This window comes from Moschus berezovskii, chromosome 21, assembly GCF_049115385.1.
Source record: "Moschus berezovskii isolate FMDL1 chromosome 21, NW_MosBer_1.0, whole genome shotgun sequence".
NCBI classification, from domain to species: domain Eukaryota; kingdom Metazoa; phylum Chordata; class Mammalia; order Artiodactyla; family Moschidae; genus Moschus; species Moschus berezovskii.
Window position 1 is genome coordinate 12,696,421 of NC_142480.1, and position 24,009 is coordinate 12,720,429.

The window sequence follows — 24,009 nt, forward strand, 5'->3', positions numbered from 1 at the left end:
CCTGCATTGGCAGGCAGATTCTTTTTTTCCAGATTGAGCCACCCGGAAATATTATACTCAGGAGATGGTTCTCCATTATTAAGAGAATCTCAGTTTTATTTTTCATTTATTTAACAAAGCAGTCTCTTTATTTATTTATTTATTTATTTTTATTTTTTATTGGAGGCTAATTATTTTACAATATTATATTGGTTGGTTTTGCCATACATTGACGTGAATCCGCCCCGGGTGTACATGAGTAATAACTGTAAATTTTCCACTTTTTAAAAATACTTTATCATCGGATGTTGCTTTTTTGCCCTTTGGAATCACAGAAAGCAAATCTCCTCTTTCTTCCTCTTGTGAGGTCACAGATTCCCTTGAAGTGCTTTTCAAGTTATTTTGGTCTTCACTGCCATCTGGTTTGGCATTCACTTACCATATGTCTCCCTTGTCAGTTGTCTAGACCAAAAGCCAGGCTGCCAGAGGAGGTTTGAGCTGACAGAGGGGAGCAGGGCCAGGAGTTTCTCATCCAGGAGTCCTTACCTGGACTTGAAGGAGCTATAGGATTGCCGTTCAGTTCAGTTCAGTTCAGTCGCTCAGTCGTGTCCGACTCTCCGCGACCCCATGAATCACAGCACGCCAGGCCTCCCTGTCCATCACCAACTCCCGGAGTACACCCAAACTCATGTCCACAGAGTCGGTGATGCCATCCAGCCATCTCATTCTCCGTCGTCCCCTTCTCCTCCCGCCCCCAACCTTTCCCAGCATCAGTCTTTTCCAGTGAGTCAACTCGTCGCATGAGGTGGCCAAAGTACTGCAGTTTCAGCTTTAGCATCAGTCCCTCCAATGAACACCCAGGATTGATCTCCTTTAGAATGGACTGGTTGGATCTCCTTGCAGTATAAGGGACTCTCAAGAGTCTTCCCCAACACCACAGTTCAAAAGCATCGATTCTTCGGCGATCAGCCTTCTTCACAGTCCAACTCTCACATCCATACATGACCACGGGAAAAACCATTGCCTTGACTAGACGGACCTTGGTTGGCAAAGTAATGTCTCTGCTTTTTAATATACTATCAAGGTTGGTCATAACTTTCCTTCCAAGGAGTAAGCGTCTTTTAATTTCATGGCTGCAATCACCATCTGCAGTGATTTTGGAGCCCAAAAAAACAAAGTCTGACACTGTTTCCACTGTTTTTCCATCTATTTCCCATGAAGTGATGGGACCAGATGCCATGATCTTTGTTTTCTGAATGTTGAGCTTTAAGCCAACCTTTTCACTCTCCTCTTTCACTTTCATCAAGAGGCTTTTGAGTTCCTCTTCACTTTCTGCCATAAGGGTAGTGTCATCTGCATATCTGAGGTTATTGCTATTTCTCCCAGCAATCTTGATTCCAGCTTGTGCTTCTTCCAGCCCAGCGTTCCTCATGATGTACTCTGCATATAAGTTAAATAAGCAAGGTGACAATATACAACCTTGACGATTGCTGTAGAGTGCTGCAAATCTCCTGTGCACGTGCATTTTTCCTGGGAAATGGTCTGTAAATCACACCAGATTATCCAAAGTTGGGGAGGGGGATCCCTGACACAATAAAGGTCAAGAACCACTGGCCTAATTTGTTTTTGCTGCACCAGATGGCTCATGGGATCTTAGCTCCCCAACTAGGGATCAATCCCTGGGCCCTCATCAGTGAAAGCACAGAATCCTAACCCCTGGACCTCTAGGGAAGTCCCAAGAGCCGCTGGTCTAGATGCTGTATGTATTCCCAAGTTAGGAGTTGACCGTGTTATAAAGTGATGATGTCTGATCGTGTCTTTTTGGTTTGTTTTCTTCTAGTATGAGTATGCTTTGAGATATTTGTACGTGCTGGTCAACCTTTGTGAAAACCCTTATCCTATTGACAGGTAAGCCAGCACCTGGCATTTAAAGGGTCAGTGGGGGTGGGAAGGTGAGGTGGTGGCATCCTTCTGAAAGTAGAAGGGTGTATGCAGCTCTCCTATCCCCTTCTCCACGTGGGTAGTTTGCTTCTGCCTCTCACTGTGGAGGAATTCAAGACAGATGCATCCCTGGGGGTGCTGGACTGGGTGGGTCTGTCATACAGGGTCTGACTCCTTGTTCCCTGGTGGGTTCTCTCTGTCTTCACTTCTTCTGAGTTGAATGACTTCTGGCTCACCACCTCCTTCTTCCGGTTTCTTACAGAATAAAATTGTCCATGAACAAGGTGTGCCTTGATTACTACTGAAACACTGCCTCCTTGAAGCTTTACCGAATGTGATCACCGCCCTTAGAATGTGTGCTAATCAGAGACTGGAGAGCTGGAGCCTGAGGGAGGCTCCGCTCCCCCAGCCCCAGCGGCTGCGTCCTCCCAGGGATGCCCTCAGGCCACTGGAGCCATGCTCCAGGCCTCTCCCAGGATGGCTTGCTCACCTTTACCTACTTTCCCCAGCACCTCTAGGTCCTGTGTGATCCTCTGAAAAGCCCAGAGATTTGGGAAGCTCAAGCTCTGTGTTGAGAAGGGTGTATTTGCTTTTTAAGAGGGTGTTTTACCCATGACGTTTAAGGAGTGAGAAGTTCACTGGGACTTCTGTAGCCAGTGAAAGAGTCTTTGTTCTGCGGAATCTGACGTCAGAACCTCTTAAGTCTTCATATGATTTTCTGGAAGAGGGACATAAACCCCAAATGGAAAGCTATTTTTAGAAAATAGCATAATTTTTTTTATTTGGCAGTAATGGAAAAGTCTAAGAAATAAAGATTTATGACTGAATCTGAGTATTAATTTCAGGTCCCCGACGTTTTAGTTTATGTTCCTGGCCCCTCCTAGTGGGGCCGCCCCCCTATCTGTCTGTCTCCTAGCCCCTTCCCCGTCCCACTGGTTGGCTCTTCCTGCCAGCACCCCTCTCCCCCAACTTCCTGCACTTTTCAGCCTCCTGTGCCTTTGTTCCTTGCTGTGCCTTGTGCCCTGCAATGCCTGCCCCTCCGTCTGGCCCATCCTCAAGGTGTATCTGAAAGTGTCCTGCCTTCCTCAACGTCCTGCTCTCCTCTGTCTGTGGGTGTTTGCATTTCCCTTGGATCTTTCCCAGCACGTGTCGGGGTCTGCCATGCACACTGCACCCGGGGTCTGGGAGCTTATCTTTGAGGGCAGAGGGTGCCTGTTACCCTTGTTCCTCTTGGCCTGGTGTCCCACAAGGGGTGATACCCACCCTAGCTTTGTGAAAGACATTTAAAAGGAACACTAACTCTCCCCAGGCAGTAGAATATTATGCGGCAACAAAAAGGATGAAGCTCTGATACAGCTCCAGCATTTAGCCCAGGGAAAGCAGCCAGTTAACTAAGACCCCTGTATAACATGATTCCATTTGTATCTAAGGGCCAAAATAAACAAGTCTATTGAAGCAGAAAGTAGATGCATGATGCTGGGAACTGGGGAGAGGAAATGAGGAAATAATGCTAATGGGAATGTGGATTATTTGGGGGGGTGATGAAAAATGTGTGGAAGCGGATCATGATAGTAGTTGGTTATGCATCTCTGAATGTACTAAAATCCAGTGACTTGTACACAACAAATGGAATGGTACGGTTTTTGCTAATTATGTTTCAGTATGTTGTTTTAAAAACTAAGCCATATAGCTAGATGGCTGTTTTAAACAGAAAACAAAGAAAAAAGGAACACTAAACCAGGACACTTGTGACCACCTGTGTTTATGTAGTGTCTTCTTTAGCCGTGATAGATGCCTTTAAAGTTTGGAGGTGGAGACTGAAAGTAGAGAAACTGTCAAACAGGGTTAATTCCAGGGTGATACTTCTGTTGCTTATGGGCCCGTTTTTAATCAGGTTATCCTTTCTCTGAGAGGCTGTCTTAATACAGTCAATTGCATGACCAGGATAAAGAACTTTTACTGTCCTACGAATCGAGGGGAGCTTTAGGGTTTTAACAAGTACAAGAAGCATATGGTGTTTAAATGTTTATCACTAAAGCTCAAGAATGGGCAGCCCTGAGGGCTGACTGATGTTCGAAAAGTAGAATTTTTAAAAGGAGTCTCTTAAAACACCTCAAGATTCAGGTAGGAAAGACTCTGTTCTTCTCTTTTCTAGAACTGTTACCTCCGCTTGTAACCCTGCTTCCCTCCTTTTCTTTGTCCTCCCTGTAGAACAAAAATATATTTAACTATTTAACAAGTGCAGAAACCTGGATGTTCATGGCTCTAGAGGTTACAAGAGGCTTGTTCATTTTCTCAAATAAACGACAGTTTCCTAAGTCACACTGCCTTGACTTGTTTTTCTCCTCCTCTGGCTCTTAGGTCCCCAGCAGAAGCAGCTTTCCATCCCTCAGGTTAAGCCATTTTCTATTAGATTTCTGAGGAATGTGTCCTTTCCATGTGTGTCCCAACTAGGGCCAGCATTTTGTTTCCCTAGTTATATCCAAACCATGTTCTATCATAAGAGGTACAGAAACTTTCAAAGCAAAACATGGCCACTCCCTCCCCCCACCAAATCCCAAATAACAGTTTGTATTCATCATTAGAATCCCCTTTCTACATATTTACATACCTATATACAAAGGAAAATCCCACGGGCAGAGGAGAGGGGTAGGGTACAGTCCATGGGGTAGCAAAGAGTCGGACACGACTGAGCAATTTTGCTTTCACTTTCATACAAAGGATACTTTACTTTTTCACTATAAAAGCAGATCCAGAAAACTAGTACAATGCTTAATGAATGATAAAATGAAATACCCTTGTAATTACAATCCAAGTCAAGAAATGGAACTTAACTAGAAGCATGAGTCAAGATTCTCCTGAGAAATAGAAGCAATGGATGTATATACATATAGAGACATTTACCTGAAGGAATCAGTGGCTGTGGAGGCTTGGTAAATAGAAAATTGCAAGCTGGAGACCCAGAGGAGGAACTGCAGTCCAGGCCAAAGGCCCCCTGCTGGCAGGATCCCTTCTTGCTCAGGGAAGGTCTTTGCACTCCTAGGACCATCCCCTGTTTGGACGGGACCCACCCACATTACTATGGACTTACCCCATAGCTCAGTTGGTAAAGAATATGCCTGCAATGCAGGAGACCTGCGTTCGATTCCTGGGTTGAAAGATCCCATGGAGAAGGAAATGGCAACCCACTCCAGTATTCTTGCCTGGAGAATCCCATGGACGGAGGAGCCTGGCAGGCTACAGTCCATGGGGTCACAAGAGTAGGACACGACTTAGCGACTAAATCACCACCACCACCCATATTATAGAGGGTCATCTGCTTTGCTCTAAGTCTACTCATTTAAATGTTGACATCATCCAAAAAAAATTCCTTCATTGCAGCATCCAGAATAATGTTTGACTAAATATGTGGGCACCGTGGCCCAGCCAAACTGACACAAAATTAACCATCTGGCCACCCTGGAAGCCCCTGCTTGTACTCCCTGCCAGTCATAGTTCCTCCCTCCCAAAGTAACCACTCTCTTTGCATTCTTTGTGGTTTTAGTACAAGTGTGCATTCCTAGACACTTTTATAGTTTTTATTCTACAGATTCTCTCATCTTTTTTTTTTTCCCCTTCCAATTTCCATTGAAGAGTCCAGGCTGGAGATGAGTGGAGTTTCTCATTCTGGACTTCACTGATTGCATACATAAGCTGCTGCTCAGCATGTCTTTCTGACACCCAAGTCTCTTACAAATCAGCAGCTGGATCCAGAGGGTTTACATATTTCTATTGGGTTTTGATCCATTGCACTTCTCTACTGAAGCTCAAGTTGTCCGTTTTTGGCTGAGTGAATGAAAGTTGCTCATTTGTGTCCACCTCTTTGCAACCCCATGGACTATACGGTCCATGGAATTCTCCAGGCCAGAATACTGGAGTGGGTAGCCTTTCCCTTCTCCAGGGGATCTTCCCAACCCAGGGTTCGAACCCAGGTCTCCCGTGTTACAGGCAGACTATTTACTAGCTGAGCCACCAGGGAAGTCCTGGTGGATCCCCAAGGTGGACTCCCAAGCCCTTGCAGGGGTCAAAGCAGTCAATGCTAGAGGAAATCAACCCTGAACATTCATTGGAAGAACTGATGCTGAAGTTGAAGCTCCAATACCTTGGCCACCTGATGTGAAGAGCCGACTCATTGGAAAAGAAAGTGATGCTGGGAAAGATCGAAGGTACAAAGAGAAGCAGGCGGCAGAGGATGAGATGGTTGGATGGCATCACCAACTCAATGGACGTGACTTTGAGCAAACTCCAGGAGATAATGAAGGACAGAGGAGCCTGGCGTGCTGCAGTTCATGGGGTCACGAAGAGCTGGACGCAACTGAGCAACTGAACAACATCAAAGTAGATTAGTGGCTGCAGGGAGGTAGGCAGAGGAGAATGCGGTCATGATTTAGCGACTGAGCAACCCAAGCCCTTTTGACATGACGCTAAGAAACTTCCTTCCTATCTAGTGTATCAGAATGTTTCATCCTACATTTCCCGTCCCAAAGCTGGGATCAGCTATTTCTCCAGGAAACTCTGGCATCTTTTCATGAGACATTGTCTTTGAAGACAACAGTCTAAATGCTAGGAGTGCTCACGGTTACTGCCTCCAGCCCAGCCCCTCCAGTTCTGTTCTGTGTGGGTGCAGAATTTCCAGACTCGCTGTGCTGCCAGCCAGGGCCATTCAAAGACCTGACCTGCTGCCCATCTGGCTTCACCTCCCAATACTCTTTGCTTCAGGCTTTACATACACCTGATCTTTAAATGACCGGTGACCCTGCATACAGCCCACTCCTGTTTCATTTTCTGTGATTTTTCACTTTCTTCCATCTTCCTTGTCAAAAACTGTCAGGAGTCAGAGATTTTACCCCACGTGCACGTTAACAAGGTCACCTGCCACAATGTCATAGTTTTGGCGGGAGATATGAAACTCCTGGGACCACCACAAGGGACTTCATAACCCTCAGCACTCAGGCACACGTGCTTCATATCTGCTGCCTCCCCTGGCCTGCCGAGTGCCCTGAGGGGCATGCGGAGGTGGGCCTTGATAGATGCTGTGCACACCGTGCGTCTGGATCAGGCTGAGAAACATCTGGCCTAGGAATAAGGCTGTAAGCAGACCTGTCCCACTTTGGCTCTGTCGGAGGAGCCATGTTCTTTCAAAGTGAGAGACGCTAGTTTATTATCTTGGTCAGGAAAACAAAATTGCCCTCTTTCCAGGAGGAAGCAACTGTATCCTCCAAGGCTAGTCAAATACTCTTTTTAAAAAATATTATTTTGTTATTATTGTTGCACTGTGTTTAGTTGCAGCAAGCTGGATCGTTGATCTTTATTGTGCCATGCAAGATCTTTACTTGCAGCATGTGCGATCTAGTCCCCTGACTGGGGCTCAAACCCAGGCCCCCTGCATTGGGAGCTCAGAGGCCTAGCCACTGGACCACCAGGGAAGTCCCTAGTCAAACACTCTTAAGAAGATAGTCTGGAATAGAAGCTGTCAGTGAGTCTTCACCAGACATTCAAGAGCACCGTGGGGAGTTCCAGCAATCTTCAGCGGTTCTTCAGTTCTCTTCTGCTCCAGGCCAACTCTTCATTCTTCAAGACCCACCTCAGGCATCCTTGTTGGCAGGAAGCCATCTGCTTCCTCCAGGTGGGTTACATGCCCTCCACTCCCTCAGGCACATCCTGTGCTGACTGTTCTCATTAAACCAAAACTATGCAGAACTGCCACCAGGAGTGAGTTCACCTGTAGACCAGCGGTCCCCGACCTTTTTGGCACCAGGAGCCAGTTTAATGGGAGACAATCTTTCCATGGAGCGGGGATGGGGAGGATGGTTGGGATGGTTTGGGGATGACTCAAGTGCACTACACTTATTGTGCATTTTATTTCTAATGTAACGCCACCGCTGATCTGACAGCAGGTACTGGTCCACGGCCCAGGGGTTAAGGACCCCTGCTACAGACCATATGACAATGTGGAAAAGGTGTCCCTTTCTCCAGGTGGACACGGTCCTATGCCAGGTGACAAGTGGAGCCCAGCCTGGGTTTCAACTCCCCGGTACCCTCAGCCATGAAACCTTGGCTATGAACAACTTTCCTGCCCTTATGTCTAACTCTGAATTTACTTCCCTTTACCAAAAGATCTGAGGCTTTGCCTGCCTGCTCCCACTTGAGAGCTGGTGTGATCCCTGAGACAAGCCTGGGAGATGGGGGAAGAATCATTCTTATTTTAAAAATAGGGATACTGAGGCCCAAAGATGTGAAGCATCTCGCTGAGGGCTCAGAGCTGGCCTGGGACCCAGGTCTCCTGACAACCAACAGAGGTTCCTCCCACCTTCCAGCTGAACAGATTTTCCAGCTTTGAAGCCAGATCTGAGTTCCCTTTTGGCCTAGGGTTGTGTCAGCTGCAAAGAGATGTTTCCTGGAAAGGCATTCCTAGGAAACCGCTGTTTTTTAGCAAATAGCGTGACAACTGGGGATGAGGCAAACCCACGGCCACTGTGAGTCAGAGCTTTCCTCCCCAGAGCCAGGCTCTATATGACCTTCCTGCGAAGGAAGGGTCTGGTTCCTGCCCAGCTGCTCCCCGCTTTCCAGCCCAGATGACCCTGCAGAGCAGGAGGTAGCTGGTTCTTGGATTCAGGCCAGCTAAGTGCTTGCAGAGTGCCCACATCTGCAAACCGGCGAAATGGGGAAGACAGGCTGGTCTGTGGGGGGAGGGGAGGGGGGGGCACGTCTCCTCTGCACCCACAAGACCCTCCCTGCCTCTCTCTGCCCCTCCCCCTACTCAGGGCCCCCCGCTTCTCTCTGCCCACTTCCTCTGCAGGCTGGTCCCTTGTTCCCCAGCGGAAACGTGCTCCTAACTAGGGAGAATGCAGTACAACACATTAAGGTCTTGTGAGGCCACGATGGGCCGGGTGTCTGCAGGGTGGATTTGGGACTGCTCATGACGGGCAGGGCCTTGCACCCAGCTGTCACTGCTAGGCCCTGCGGACAGAGGAGCTGTAGCGCCTGGCCGTGTCCTGGTCTCCGCAGATGTTCTCATAGCTTCTCTCAGCACCGCTGGCCCAGGGGAGAGGCCAGTAAAAGCAGAGGGAGGGAGCCAGTCGGCCAGGAGCACAGGGCACAAACGCCAGGGATGAGACAAAGCCCAGCCCCCTGTTCTTCGTCACAGCCTGTGACCCCGTCACCCTCGGACACACTGATGCCTTGCTCGGGGCCCGTGGGAAAGCCAGGTTGCTTCACTTGCGTCTTGGACCTCTGGGTCAAGTCGGCGCTGTGATGCTCACCATGGCCTCAGGCAAGCTCAGGAGTGGATCTGGCAGGTGAGGTTCATCCGACTTTGGTTTTCTACAAACAGGTCACTTGGGGTGCCACGTGGGGTAAAGAGAGCCCTGAATTTGGGGGTAGGTCAGCTCTGAGTTCAAACCTCACTCTGGCCTCTAACCAGCTGTGTGACCTTGGGCAAGTCACCCTGTTGTTATGGGCTGAATTGTGTCCCCTCCAAGTTCACGGGTTGAAGCCCTAAGCCACATCTCAGAATGTGCCTGCATTTGGGAGACAGGGCCTTAAAGGGTTACTAAAGGTAACTTGAGGTCACACAGCTGCACCCTGCTCCAACAGGACCTGCGTTCTTATAAGAAGAGATTAGGGGTGCTCACGTCCAGAAAGAAGGCCGTGTGGGAAGACAGCTGTCTGCAAGCCAAGGAGAAACCAGCCCTGATTTGGGACTTCAGGCTCCAGAATGGTGAGAAAATAAATGTCTGCTGTTTAAGCTGGCCCATCAGTGGTATTTTTCTTTAGGTCACCTGAGCAGACTAATTCTCCCCGTTTCTTTGAGCCTTCACGTCCTCATCCATAAATACCTCCCACAAGAAGTCACTGACTAGCGCCAGGCACCCATGAGGGCTCAGCACTTGCAAGGCCCTGTTTCTTGATCCTGGATCAGGCCCGCACACCCCACTGCGGGCAGAAGCCTCCAGACCACAGGATCCAGGTAGCCCCACCCGTCCTGCTCTCTGGCCTCTCCTGATGGGAGGGGCCCCATGCTCGAGCACACACACGCACACGCACATGTGGGATTCTTACAGTGGTGCCCCTGGTCCAGGTCACTGACTGGCTCTGCCTGCTCCCTGGAAGCTGGACAGAAGACCCCCCTGCCCCCCAGCCAGGGCTGGACTGATGCCCAATCCACCCTCTGAATTCCAACCCCACCCCAAGTTTGGGCCCCACTGGGCAGGAGCGTGCTTGGGTAAATGGACCTCCGTCTGACCCATCCCCACCAATCTCAGGCCTAGTGGGAGGCAGTGGGCACCCTGCCTTACAGCTGGGGACCTGAGGCAGTACAGCCAGCTCAGCTTCAGGCTGCAGGAGCATTGGAAGATCAGGAAGGGGACAATGTCTGCACCAGGGGGTGGGAGGGGGATGGAGGAGGGAAGGGCAATCTGGGATCATGGCTGGCTAACCTCAGCTTCTGGGTATTTGCCTGTTTCCGCATGTCTGTTATAAAGATCCCCGGCCTGGAAAGTCCAGGGCTGGTTGGCTGCATCCTGGAACAATCCCTGCATCTGCCACAGGGCTGGCCTGGTGCCACAGTCAGACAGATGTTTGTTGATCAGCTGAATGAGCTGGTTGCTTCCCAGCAATTCAGGGCGGTCCAGCTGCCCTGCCCTGTGGGCACTGTCACTGCCACGAATGTGCACTTTGTTTTGTTCTGTACAGTCTCCCAGGGCCTAGAAGAGTGCTGACATTGAACAGGCACTCAGCAAACACAGATTTTTAATCAATGCTGAGGACACAGACAGGAAGGGTCCAAATCTGGTGGAGAAAGCAGAAGTATCAACAGACAGATGCGATTTGATGAGCCGTCTCTTGTGACAGAGATGGGCCCACAGGGCTGGAGGACACGGACAAGGACTATCTGGCCGGCAGCCTAGGAAGTCAGAGAAGGCTTTCAGGAGACGGGCTTTCAGGGATAAATAGGAGTTTGACCAGGCAAAGATTGTACGGAATGGTATTCCTGGGATAGGCAGCAGAGGCAGGAGTGATGGGCAGTATGGGTGCAAGGAAGAGAGGAAATGACCAGGCTGAGGGGCAGACAGGCCCAGGGCCCTGAGAGTATGCTATGCGTGTGTGCTAAGTTGCTTCAGCTGTGTCTGACGCTTTGTGACCCTATGGACTGTAGCCCGCCAGGCTCCTCTGTCCATGGGGATTCTCCAGACAAGAATAGTGGAGAGGGTTGCCATGCCCTCATCCAGGGGATCTTCCCAATCCGGAGATTGAACTCGTGTTTGTCTCTTGCACTGGCCAGCAGGTTTTTTTTTTTTTTTTTACCACTAGTGCCACCTGAGAAACCTATAGATTCTGTCAAAAAAACAGGGCGCTCAGTGGAAAGATGCTTTTCTGAACCCCACCTTGGAGGGGGATTAGGCTTTTGGGGGGGGGCGCTGGCTGCCTGAGCAGAGCTCTAGCCCTTTGAGAAAAGAAGATGCCATTTTCAAAAGGGCTTTTATTAAAACACTCCCCACACAGTGTCTCTTGCCATGAATGCCACAGTCCTGGGGTGCCCACCAAGGAGAGGGCCCTGAACAATGTCCCCTGTGGCCAAGGCTGGGCTCGTCCATGTAGCTGTGAAGCTGGCCTCACTTGGAGGTCCCAGTGTACGCCTGGCTGCTTCCGGAGGGGCTGGGGAGCTACGGGCAGTGCTGATGGCTGAGGGCTGGCTCTGAGGCAGGGGTGAGGGGCCTGTCTCCTCACGCACCCTGAGATGCTCCTGAGATGCTGGGCGGGTCCAAAACATTCCAGCTCCATGGGGGCGGGGCAGCTGTGGCCAGGCTACTCCTCCTGAGGACGGTCCTGGGGAAACCTGAGCCCTCCTGGGGAAAGGCTGGGGATCGGGTGGGCATGGGGGGAGGTGGCCACCGCGGGACAGACGGACTGGCCTGAGGGGCTGTGTGTGAACAGGGGCCGAGCTTGGGCTCTGTGTACTGCAGGGGGCTGGAAGGTCTTTTCTCTCTCTGAGTTTTCGTTTCCCTTTCTGCCTAATGAAGGATGTGGCCTCTCCTGACTCCGGCCCTCCTACTGGGAGCACGCTGGGGCCACGGATCACGTTGTTTATGCAATGGTCCTGCCACGGTGGCCGAGGCGCGCTCAGTAGGCTGCAAGCACGGGGCAACGTGTGGGCATCCCTGTTGGGAGTGTGTGTGCGCGCGCGCGCATGTGTGAGTGGGAGCGTCTGCGTGTGAGTGTGGGGGTCGAGGGTGCGGGCCGGTCTGCCGGCGTCCCCGGCTGGGTGGACACTGCCGTCGGAGGGGCGGCGGCCCCGGGCTCAGAGGAAGTTGGGCTCCCGCACCACGAGGCAGGGCGGGCCTCCGCTGTCCCCGCCGCCGTCCAGGGGCCGGTACACGAAGTGGAAGTCGCGCTTGGGCTCGCTCCGCAGCAGGTAGCCCTTGATGCGGTGTGGCAGCGCCTCGTCGGCCAGCTGGAAGCTGCGGCCGTCCACCAGCACGAACAGCCGGTGGTCCTGGGGCTGCACCACCTCGAACTTCTCCGCGCACTGGGCGCACAGCGCCTCGGCCAGCGTGTCCGCCCGCGACGCCAGCGTCCGCGACTGCTGCTCCGGCTCCAGGTACGACACGCAGATGAAGTCCTGCGGGGCGAGAAGGAGCGGGCCACGGTTACCGGCGGGGCCAAGCCCTCGTCCTGTCTCACCCCTGCCCCGATGCCGGGAGCTCGGACAGGAGAAGCTGCGCGGCCTTGTCCTCTTTGGGTCCCCCGATTCCTCTCCATAAACAGCGGATGGATGGCAGGAGGGGTCGTGAGGCTGGCCGTCGGGGCACCTGCGGCTGACCCTGCTGTGTGACCTCAGGCAAAGACCCTCCCTCTCTGAGCCTGAGCGCTCACTGGGTCAGTCGCTTGGCCTGGACACAAGGAGTGAGCGCGCCCCCTGGTGGCCAGTCCTCGGGATTGCAGTCATTGAAAAATCTTATTTTTCACTTTCTCTTCTTCCAGGAGACCCCTGCAATCCAGGCACTCTGCTGGGCACACGGGGCAGCATAAATAAAATAAAAGATTCAGACCCATCCCCAGCATTCCATGGCTCAGTTGGAGCAGCTAAGGCAGGCTGAACAGTTCAGGCCCTGGGCTGGAGGGGCCTGGGGATGGGAGGGGTGGTGTTCCCAGGAGGAGCAGGCTGGCAGGGAAGGGTGGGGGAGGACTTGGGGGAGAGATGGGGAGTGTTTGCAGAGAACAGCACACTCACACCTGAGTCCACCAGAGACCGTGGCAGGAGTCCCTGCCTGGCTTTGAATCCGCTCCCACTCACTGTGTGACCTTGACCTCTCTGAGTCTCCATTTCCACTACTGTAAACTGGGGATAAACTCAGTCCTTTCTCTGTGCCTGGGGGTGGAGCACAGAAAACTAGCTTAGAGCCTGGAAGATTCCCCTTTCCCGCAAGGGCCCAGAGGGCGGGCAGGAAGTGTGTGTGCAGGACTGCCCCCTTGTGGAAGGATGGTGACAGCACAGCGGTCTCCTGATGACGCCGCCTAGTTCAGAAAGGAGATAATTAATGACTACACAGTAGTGCCAGGCTCTGTGTCAAGAGTCCCTGGGATCACTTTTTTTTTTCCCTGGGAGGGGAAAGCCCAGTCCGCTTCCCTGGGTCTCAGTGGCTGCCTGTGCTCTCCCCAACCACCATCAGGCCTCCCCAGGGCCCTTGACATCTGATGACTCTCAGACTCTGGGCATTTGCTCCGAGGGTAGGGATTTACCGTGTGCGGTGCAGAGGAGGCACTGGGAAGGGGGCAGACAGTGGTGCCCTCCTCAGGCCCCAGAAACAGTGCTCATCCCAGGCCTCTTCCTGAGCTTTGCCTCCTTAGTGGGGCACATTGATGCTCAGCATTGGGAATCCACGAGGTAGAAGCAAGAAGGAAGGAATGCGAGGGTCAGCCTTGGACCAAGAGCGCTCACACTCCAAGAGTTGGTGGAGGGGCAGCTGTCCCAGAAGGCAGGAGGGAATGCTGGTGTGCTGAAGCTGCACTCCCCAAATTATGCTGGCTCATACCAGCTTGAGACAGCCAACTGTGCCCATCTCTTCCCAACTCCAAGTTCCGTGATGCCAAATTAGTAGCTTGGAATCAGCCATGGTGGCAGTATTTATAGTAATACCGTGGAAATTGACAGAAGACCAGAGCCTTTTTTCCCCCCTTTGTCCCCAGAGAACCAGTTACTAAACATTATTAAGACACCATTGATTAGAGGAGGAGGGACATCAGCTTGGCTAATGTTAGAACATGTACTGGGGGGGCAGAGCTCAAATGGGCCAGAGTCCCTCGGTGCTGACAGGAAAACTGCATCCCAGAGAGAGACATGGCTTGGGGTCACACAGAAAACTCGTACAGAGCTGGATCCATACCGTGAGCCTCTTGCCTCCCAGGCCTGGGCTCTCCCAGTTACAGAAAGGCCATGTGGAAAGCAGCAGGATTCAGGTCCAGTGTGCTCTGGGTGCCAGGGAAGTGAGTCTGTAGACCTATTCACAACTCTGGACTGCAGCTTGATTCACTGTCCTAACTCCTGCCATCGTGCATACTCCCCAGTCCCACTCTGTCCGAGGCCCTGGGCTTGGAGCCCCTGAGACATGTGAGCAATAGGGCCTGCTCTCTCAGGGTTACAGCTTTATACATAGATGGTTACAGTACAGGGCAGTACAGAAGCAGCAGCAGCAGGGAGCACTTCTAACCCATGCCGTAATGGGGGGACAGGCAGGGGGGGGGTGTCAGGGAAGGCTTCAGAGGAGGGGCAGTTGGTGAAACTGAGGATGGGCAGTGGCAGCTGGTGAGGAAGGGGAGATGGACCAGCATCCTGAGAGGCTAAGCCCTAGGGAGTTGAGCTCAGCATGTTCACAGATGCTCTGATGCATGAGTTTGAGCAAGTTTCAGGAGTTGTTGATGGACAGGGAAGCCCGACGTGCTGCTGTCCATGGGGTCACAAAGAGTCGGGCACGGCTGATGGACTGAACTGAAATGAACTGATCTGATGCAGCCTCGGCGGTGTGGGATAATGGGATGCATCAGGGCAGAAGTCTGGCCACCAGTGGCTTTTGAACACTGAGTCTATATAGACAGAAGTGGGGAAGGATGGGTGGCTGGGTTGGAGGTGGGCAGGCTGTGGGCAGGCTAGGGGCACTGGGACCCTTGGCAGCTGCTGCATTTGTCTGGGCACCGAGTGGCAAGGCTGCAGATCAGCTCCTGGGCTTTTTAACTGGACAAACCGCTGTTCCCATCTCCAGCCCTAACAGCCTGCTCGGACACCGCAGACGCTGAGGAATGCTGGGTGACGGTCTCCTTCCTAGCTCGATCTGTGTGCCAACTGAGACGCCGATGCTCGCTGATGCTGTTCTCCTCTCCAGGCCTCAACTTCTCATCCCCAGCCCCTAACCCGGCACACCCTGGCAGGCTGCGGGGCTCAGTGCCGTTGCTCCTGAACCGGCAGGCAGTAGGGATGGGATGGGAGCAAGGTTCCCCGGTCCCCTCCCAGCCTCTCGGTCCCAGGCCGCACCTGCACGGAGGAGCGGGAGGCCCGAGCCTTGTTGAGCGTGCGCCGGCGCTCCCAGCGGTGGATCGAGTCCTGCACCTCCACGCTCAGCTGCCGCGTCACCGTGATCTTGTCGTAGTTCTTGATGTGTTCCAGGGCCCCGTAGGTGGTGGTCAGATAGTAGGAACCTGCAGGAGGCAAGGGCGTATGGAGGCCGAGCCTGGTCCACCGTCTCCACCCACCCGCAACGGGAGGGAGCCAGTCCCGGCTCGGCCCGCCCCGCCCACCTCTCTAAGCCCCACCCACCGCCGCCAGCCCGAGGCACGTGCTGCCAGGTGGTCGGTCACTTGCTGAGCTTCAGACCCGCGCCCACCGCAGAATCAGAAGCTTCCTGAGCTGTACGGCTCTGCTCAAAGCTTGTCACTGGCTTTGGGATGCAACTCTTGCTTAGTTTTAAACTGATGCTTTAAAGTGAGTTTTTAGTTTTAAAATGAGTTTTACAATGTAAAGATACACAGGAAACTGACAACCATGGATGTCTTTAGGGTGGGAAAAGCAGTGCCTTGGAGACATGGGTGGGCAGGAGACCTCTCTCTGTAGGTGTCATATACATTTTATTTTTTAAAAAAAGCTTTAAAATATGTGGAGAAAATGTTAATTATGTTTATATGATTACACACAACTTTTAATAATTTCAAGAAAGTAAAAAATCTTCATCCTTCGTTTCTCCATTTCTTTTTATCTTGTTAATTCATACATACTCCTAATATTCCTAATGTTCCCTAAGGTAATTTAATTTTTGAAATTTTAATTTTTGAAACAAGTCGTGCATGCATGCTAAGTTACTTCAGTAGTGTCTGACTCTTTGCGACCCTATGGACTATAGCCTGCCAGGCGTCTCTGCCCATAGAATTCTCCAGACAAGAATACTGGAGTAGGTAGCCATTCCCTCCTCCAAGGTGTCTTCCAGACCCAAGGATTGAACCTGTGTCTCTTATGTCTCCTGCACTGGCAGGCAGTAATGCCTTCACCAGTAATGCCACCTTCAGACTGAAAAATTCACACGAAGTTTTAAGATTAAAGATAATAATCTGCACGTATACTTACAAATTTACCCTCCTTGGCTTGTTGGCGGCTTTGTTTAAAATGTGTGAGGAGCACTGGCCTTGTAGCGCCCCTCACTCTAGAGGGGGTGGGGTGACTTGGCCAAGGTCTTGCTGAGCTTCCTGGGCTTCCCTCCCACTCACCAGGCCTCTCCTTAGTACTTTGGGTACCAGGGAAATGATTTATTTTTAGTTAAATTTTTTTAAAATTAATTTTTAAATTGGAGTATAATTGCAGGAAGCAACAGTTAGAACCGGTCATGGAACAACAGACTGGTTCCAAATAGGAAAAGGAGTGCGTCAAGGTTGTATATTGTCACCTTGCTTATTTAACTTATATGCAGAGTACATCATGAGGAACGCTGGGCTGGAAGAAGCACAAGCTGGAATCAAGATTGCTGGGAGAAATATCAATAACCTCAGATATGCAGATGACACTACCCTTATGGCAGAAAGTGAAGAGGAACTCAAAAGCCTCTTGATGAAAGTGAAAGAGGAGAGTGAAAAGGTTGGCTTGAAGCTCAACATTCAGAAAACAAAGATCATGGCATCTGGTCCCATCACTTCATGGGAAATAGATGGAAAAACAGTGGAAACAGTGTCAGACTTTGTTTTTTTGGGCTCCAAAATCACTTCAGATGCTGATTGCAGCCATGAAATTAAAAGACGCTTGCTCCTTGGAAGGAAAGTTATGACCAACCTTGATAGTATATTAAAAAGCAGAGACATTACTTTGCCGACCAAGGTCCGTCTAGTCAAGGCAATGGTTTTTCCCGTGGTCATGTATGGATGTGAGAGTTGGACTGTGAAGAAAGCTGATCGCCGAAGAATCGATGCTTTTGAACTGTGGTGTTGGAGAAGACTCTTGAGAGTCCCTTATACTGCAAGGAGATCCAACCAGTCCATTCTAAAGGAGATCAATCCTGGATGTTCATTGGAGGGACTGATGCTAAAGCTGAAACTCCAATACTTTGGCCACCTCATGAGACGAGTTGACTCACTGGAAAAGACTCTGATGCTGGGAAAGGTTGGGGGCGGGAGGAGAAGGGGACGACGGAGAATGAGATGGCTGGATGGCATCACCGACTCTGTGGACATGAGTTTGAGTGTACTCTGGGAGTTGGTGATGGACAGGGAGGCCTGGCGTGCTGTGATTCATGGGGTCGCGGAGAGTCGGACACGACTGAGCGACTGAACTGAACTGAACTGAACTGAACTGAATTGCTTTATAATGTTGTGTTAATTTCTGCTGTACAACAAAGTGTTTCAACTATATGTATACATATATCCCCTCCCTCCTGAGCCTCTCTTCCACCCCTTACCTAATCCTACCTGTCTAAGTCATCACAGAGCAGAGCAGTGATTTTTGACATGAGGGTCATCTGCCAGTGAGCTCCCCAAATCCCATCTTCTTTTTCTTCCTAATTAATTGAACTCTGCTTGTTTGGGGTAAGTAATACAACTGAAAATGCTCACTTCCCAGAATCTCTTTCAGTTTGAGGTACAGGACAGGAGACCCCGTTCTGGCTGCTACATAGCTATAATGGAAGTCCCTGGGTGGGGCTTCCAGGAAAGCCATTAGTAAGGGAGAAACTTAGTTGATATATCTTGTCAGGCTTTGGTTTGTCTCCCTTCCTCCTGTCTGGAACACAGAGGTGAGCCCGGAGGCACAGGAGCTGTTCTGTGACCAGAGGTGACAGGCACACAGACAAAGGTTCCCATCCTAAAGAACAATGGAAAGAGCTGGGTCTACATTTCTTGATGGCAGGGACAAAAACAGCCATCATTATCAGTTGCTTACCCCAAGACTTCTTTTTCTCATTCACATCATTTATTAAGAGCTGTATTAGTGAAATTTGGGCTGTCTCATCTGTGTGATATTGCAACATGAAAAGTCACATACATTCTAAGGAGACCCCACAGAATTGAGAAAACTTCAACAGTACAGAGTCACTCACAGATTACAAAATTAAAATACAAATAATCCCCCCCCATTTGGCAGGAAAACACCTACAATATGAGGCGGCTCGGAATGGAAGGGCTGCTTTTCAATAAAGCAGTTACAGAACGGAAACAAAACCAAACCAACCCCAGGACTTCTTGATGCAAGAGACAAACCAGTCCCTTACTCCGATTTAAACCATTATTAGTTACATAGTGAGTTATTTGTAGCCCAAAGCATTCCTAACTGCTACACTGGATGAAGCTGCCTACATACTGCTACAGATTGCACAGCCAATATGGGAAAAGTTCATAGCCTGCCTGGGGTGAGTAGGGGATGAGATAAAGGGGTTTGTGGCCACAGGATCACTCGCCCTTTCATGGCAGTACAGGAAGGAGACAGTTTTTGAAATAGGTATGTCAAGGCCAGGGCTTCCATGGTGGCTCAGCAGTAAAGCATCCGCCAGTCAATGCAGGAGATGTGGGTTCGCTCCCTGGGTGGGGAAGAGTCTCTAGAGAAGGAAATAGCAACCCACTCTAGTATTCTTGCCTGGGAAATCCCATGGGCAGAGGGCTACAGTCCATGGGGTCACAAAGAGTCGGATACAACTTAGCAACTAAACAACAACAAAAGCAACATCAAGGCCAACACGGAAGTTGGCTTAGTGTCCCTTATCAGAGAAGGGCCAGTAGACCTCCCATGGGTCTCCTATTCCAGCCCAAAGCCCGTGTGTTCCAGGAAGATTTCCCCTGCTGCCTCCAGCCCTTGCTGGCCGAGAGTCGCAGTCCTCTAGCTGGCATTCCCCATGGTCGTGTTTCCCATGGTGATCACATCCCCCTGGCTGGTAAGGGCGGACTGACTGCAGTACACTGACTGCGAACGTTCAGATTCGGAGTCACAGAGCAGGTGCAGGTCTCAGCCTTCAGCAGCAGCCCTGTGTTTCAGGTGAATTAGTGTCCTCTCTGCTTCCACCTCCTCATCCACAAATCCCATCAAATGTAGTGAAAAGAGATGAACACATGTCAAGTGCAGTGCTCAGTAACACAGCGTGGTTAGGTGACCTAAGGGAGGTGCTCCGGAGGTTCCCCACCTTCTTGGGCAAAGGGAGGAACTCTAGCCCTGCCAGCACACTCCTGCTTGCTCACGACCTGCTTTTCCACGGCCTCCTGGCTCTCCTAGACCACTAATCTTGGACTTGGGGGTCCTCTGCAGTTCCCATCATGACCACTAGGTGGCAGGTGACTCTGCACGTGAGTTTTGGAGCTGGGCAGTTCTCTTTAGGGAGAGTGTGCTACTTACTGATGGAAAAAGCTCATTGCCTCTCTTAAGGTATTATTAGCTCAGCATGGCCAGCTGTCAGCCAGTGTGCAGAGGGGATGTGGGTAAAGGGATCTATGAGGGTGCCTCTGGGAGAGTTTGTATTTTGAACTGGCTCCAGCCAGGTGCCCAGCAGCTGCCTGGGTCTCCCGTCAGTCCCTTAATTGCCCAGAGTGATGGACGCTGCAGAGAGGCTGGGAGGGGAGAAAGGGGCCAGGGTTCCATCGGCCCGGTGTCCAAGTACTCTCTACTATGTTCAGGAAGTCCCTGATCTCTCACTCTATAAAAGCCTGTTACAAGAAAGTGGGACTCTGTTCCTGGTTTTTGCCAAATTACAGCATGTGAAACCAGTTGGAAGAACATGAAGGTCTTATAGGTTTCTGGCGAGTTCAGATCTGTCTGTTCAACCTGTGAAACACAGAAAGGCGGAAGCCTGTTCCACCTCTCCTCCTGCCCGCACCTGCTTCTGCAGAAGGCTGGAGTGCCCAGATGGCCTGAAAACACCAACTCTAGTCCCATACCATCTCTTTCCCAAGCCACAGAAGTTAAGTAGCTTGCCTGAGGTCTCCAGCCAATCAGAGGCCGAACTGGGACCAAAATCCAGCCTCCAGACTGCTCTTGTTTCTATACTCTGTGCGTTCTCCTCTTCTGTGTGTGTGTGTGAGCTCAGTCGTGTCCAACTCTTTGCACCCCTTTGGACTGTAGCATGCCAGGCTCCGCTGTCCATTGGATTTTCCAGGCAAGAATACTAGAGTGGGTTGCCATGCCCTCCTCCAGGGGATCTTCCCAACCTGGGGATTGCCTATGTCTCCTGCAATATAGGCAGATACTTCACCCCTGAGCCACATGGAGTCATTGAAGTTCTCAAGAGTAGGGACTTCCTGGAGCCTGCCCCTAGTTCAGGCATGTCTGACTCTGCAGAGCAACAGGGGTGGGGATCTGGCAGCAGGGATTGAACCCGGGCCCTTGGCAGTGAGAGCGTGGTGTCCTAACCACTGGACCACCGGGGAATTCCCAGGCAAGCCCCGCTTTTTACTGTACTTCCGAGGCTTCGGTGATGTGGAGCACCCTTTGGGCCATCACCCAGTGAAGACAGGAGAGTAAAGCTGGGGAAACTCAGGAACAGCCCCCGTCCCCCTGGTTCTCTGTTGCCTGCTCTTGGGCCCAGACATGTCTAGATGCAAGTCTCTTGGCTGGCAGAATTGGGTTACCCATTCTGGAGACCCCCAAATCGTCCTTCTGCCAGAGTCCAACACCTGTGAGGCTGGGCTGTCCTGGTGCTGTGACCTCCCACTCTGGCTCTGGGAGTAGGAACAGAGAGAGGGGCAAGGGGGCCCGCATGCCACCCACTCCACCTCCTGCCGTTTTTCCTTCCAGCAAACACCCCATAGAATTCCTTAGAAATCTCCCCATGGTGCCAGAGGTGGGGCAGGGGGCCCTGACTCTTAACTGTAAAGGGGTAGTGTGCAGGGTATGCAGGCGGTGTCTTGGGTCAGAAACTGTGAAACGTTTAAGATCTTTATGTATTTATTTGTGTTTGGCTTGTCTCAAAAATACTTCACGTCGCCGTATATATAAAATAGGTAAGGCGACAAGGATTTACTGTATATAACAGGGAACTTTAGTCAATATCCTATAATAGCCTGTAATGGAAAATAATCTGAAAAAATAATATATAAAACTGAATGACTTTGCTGAAGACTTGAAACTAACAAGACATTGTAAATCAGCTACACTGCAGTTAAAAAAAAAAACTCAGTGAAGCCCCCAAACAGACTAGCTCTCCTGCCCTCAGGATTTCAGCTTTCCCCCTGTGGGTTTTGGGAAGAGGAAGAAGGTATCCTAGGAGGTTATGGCACGATTGAGGTGGGGGGGGGTTCATGTTCATAAGTAGAGGGTAGTTGGGTCAAGGATGTCCCTGGCCTGTCCCCACTGTGTGCCACCATGCCTGGCGTGGAGCCCTGCTTGGCACCAAAGATTGAGCCTCTGGATGGAGCAGGGGTCACTGTGGCCAGGGCATGGCTGACCACTGCCGGAGAACTGGCTGGCCAGGGCTCAGACTCAGCATAGAGCCCCACAGCCTTGCCCCATCTTTCCATTCCGCAAAGGGCTTTCCCTGACACTGTCTTTAAGACCCCCCACAACAGTCACGGGGCTGGGCCAATCCTCCGTGGCTTTACACGCTCCCCTGAGCTGCCAAGAACTCACAGGACTAGACACGTCATACTGTCAGCCCAGAGACCAACACGGGCTAAAAAGGCAAACAGATGCAAAGTGGGCTAGCTTATCTCAAGAACCACAAAGCCCAAAGGGGCCACTGGGGGCCTGAGAGTCTCTCTCCATCCTTTGGGGGTGATGTCTCAGAGGGCAGCTCGGGGCTCCCTCGGAGTTGCTATCTGGGCTGGCTGCCCAGGGATTCTTGGTGGAGGGGTGGCCGAGGCTAAGTGGATGGAAGGAAGTGGCGGGAAGGAGGAAAGGGAAGGGAAAGTGAGGGTGGGACGAATTACACTCCTACCCTTGTCCTCCAGGAGAGTGCATGGCCTCTTGTCCACAGAATCACTCTCTTCCTACCAGCACTGGATGAGTGGAAGCCTGAGAGGCCCCAGCACCAGCCCTGTCTAAGAACTTGACCATCGTTCCCTGATCATTTATACTGCCAGCAACGGCTGTTCCCTCTGCAAAAACAGCCTTTTGTCCTTCTTTATCTGACTGGTCCCTGTTTATCCTTCAGTGCTCAGCTCAGAAATCACCTCCTCCAGGAAGCCTTCTCTGATTGCACAGACTAAGTACTGTGCTCTGGTACCCTCAGGGCCTCCCTTGACAAGCATCGAAGACGAGGTCTCTTTACTGGCCCAGTTCCCCTGCTAGTCTGTGAGCTCCCCTGGGACAGGGAATGTGTCAGGTATCATGTCGTGCCCCAGGACTCTGGTATCCAGGAGATCTGGGTTGAGCTGCCTAGCAAGCCCCTGGTGTGGCTGGGTCAGGGGTGGGTGATGGGCCCCGGGAGTCCGGAGATGGGTCTGGCACAGTGACTCACCCTCCCCCAGCTGCAGGGCGGGATCCATGAGTTCCATCATGTATTCCACGTTGAGAAGCATCTCTGTGAGGTTGCTGCGGGCCAGGACGTACATGAGCACTGGCAGGAAGTCGTCTGCCCCGTAGGGCTTCCCTGGGAGAGGAAGGCGGAAGGTGGTGAGTGCGAGGCTTTCCTTGGGAGCTGCTCCCTGCCCAGGGCAAGTTTTGCTGGGTGGGTAAGCGGTGTTCACCCCAGAAGAGGAACCTTCCTGTTTTCTCCTGACTCTCAGGACATGGGGTGAGCCTGGGATCAGCCTAGTCAGAAAGCCTGAGACACAGTCTGGGTTGCAGAAGAAGGAACTGAGAAAGGTGCCCTCTGCTGGGTGGGCAAGACCAGCTCCTTCCCCTTTCCCAGCTCTTCCCCTCTGCCGTCCTCAGTCAAGTTCACGTCACACTTCACGGGCCCACCCAGGAGCAGCTGTCTGTCTCAGGTGGATGTCTTCTGGGAAGGCTCCCTATCTCTGTGACCACACATCTGCCCGTCCACCTGCAAAAGCGAAGCCCTCCCTTGACCAGATTCCACAAGGCCTGAAGCTCCCCCTCCAACCCGCATTCTTTGGGGTGATGTGGTCAGTCATGTCCGACTCTTTCATGGACTGTAGCCTGCCAGGCTCTTCTGGCCAAGGGATTTTCCAGGCAAGAATACTGGAATGGGTTGCCATTTCCTCCTCCAAGGAATCATCCTGACTCAGGGATCGAACCTGAGCCTCTCTGGCAGTTCCTGCATTGGCAGGTGGATTCTTTTACCGCTTAGCCACCTCAGTGGGAAGCCCCTCTTTTGGGTTAAGCAGTACCCTTTCCTGAGGGTTTCTTCTAAAACATAAATACCTCTGAAAGGAATAATCCATTACTACTGCTTTGTGTGGGTGGGGTGGGGTGGGGGTGGGGCTTCCCTGGTGGCTCAGATGGTAAAGAATCTGCCTGCAATGTGGAAGACCCAGGTTTGATCCCTGGGTCAGGAAGATCCCCTGGAGAAGGGAATGGCTACCCACTCCAGTATTACTGCCTGGGAAATCCCATGGACAGAGGAGTCTGGAGGGCTATAGTCCATGGGGTCGCAAAGAGTCGGACACAACTGAGCGGTCAGGGTGTGGTGGCCTTGAAAGGTG

General features: G+C 51.5%; 2 protein-coding genes across 3 annotated transcripts in view; one reads left to right on the top strand and one right to left on the bottom strand.

Annotated features, from left to right (window-relative positions):
• LGMN (legumain) overlaps positions 1 to 4,242 on the top strand; it is a 39,189-nt gene extending 34,947 nt beyond the window's left edge. For both annotated transcript variants that reach the window (XM_088829450.1, XM_055418410.2), the window contains exons 13-14: positions 1,820 to 1,887; positions 2,183 to 4,242. In XM_088829450.1, coding sequence (XP_088685576.1) covers positions 1,820 to 1,887; positions 2,183 to 2,225 — 111 coding nt within the window. In that variant the 3' untranslated portion in view covers positions 2,226 to 4,242. The remainder of the gene's footprint in view (positions 1 to 1,819; positions 1,888 to 2,182) is intronic.
• A 7,180-nt stretch (positions 4,243 to 11,422) lies between these two features.
• RIN3 (Ras and Rab interactor 3) overlaps positions 11,423 to 24,009 on the bottom strand; it is a 136,434-nt gene continuing 123,847 nt past the window's right edge. The window contains 3 exon segments of the mRNA XM_055418407.2: positions 11,423 to 12,580; positions 15,488 to 15,651; positions 22,863 to 22,994. Coding sequence (XP_055274382.2) covers positions 12,260 to 12,580; positions 15,488 to 15,651; positions 22,863 to 22,994 — 617 coding nt within the window. The 3' untranslated portion in view covers positions 11,423 to 12,259.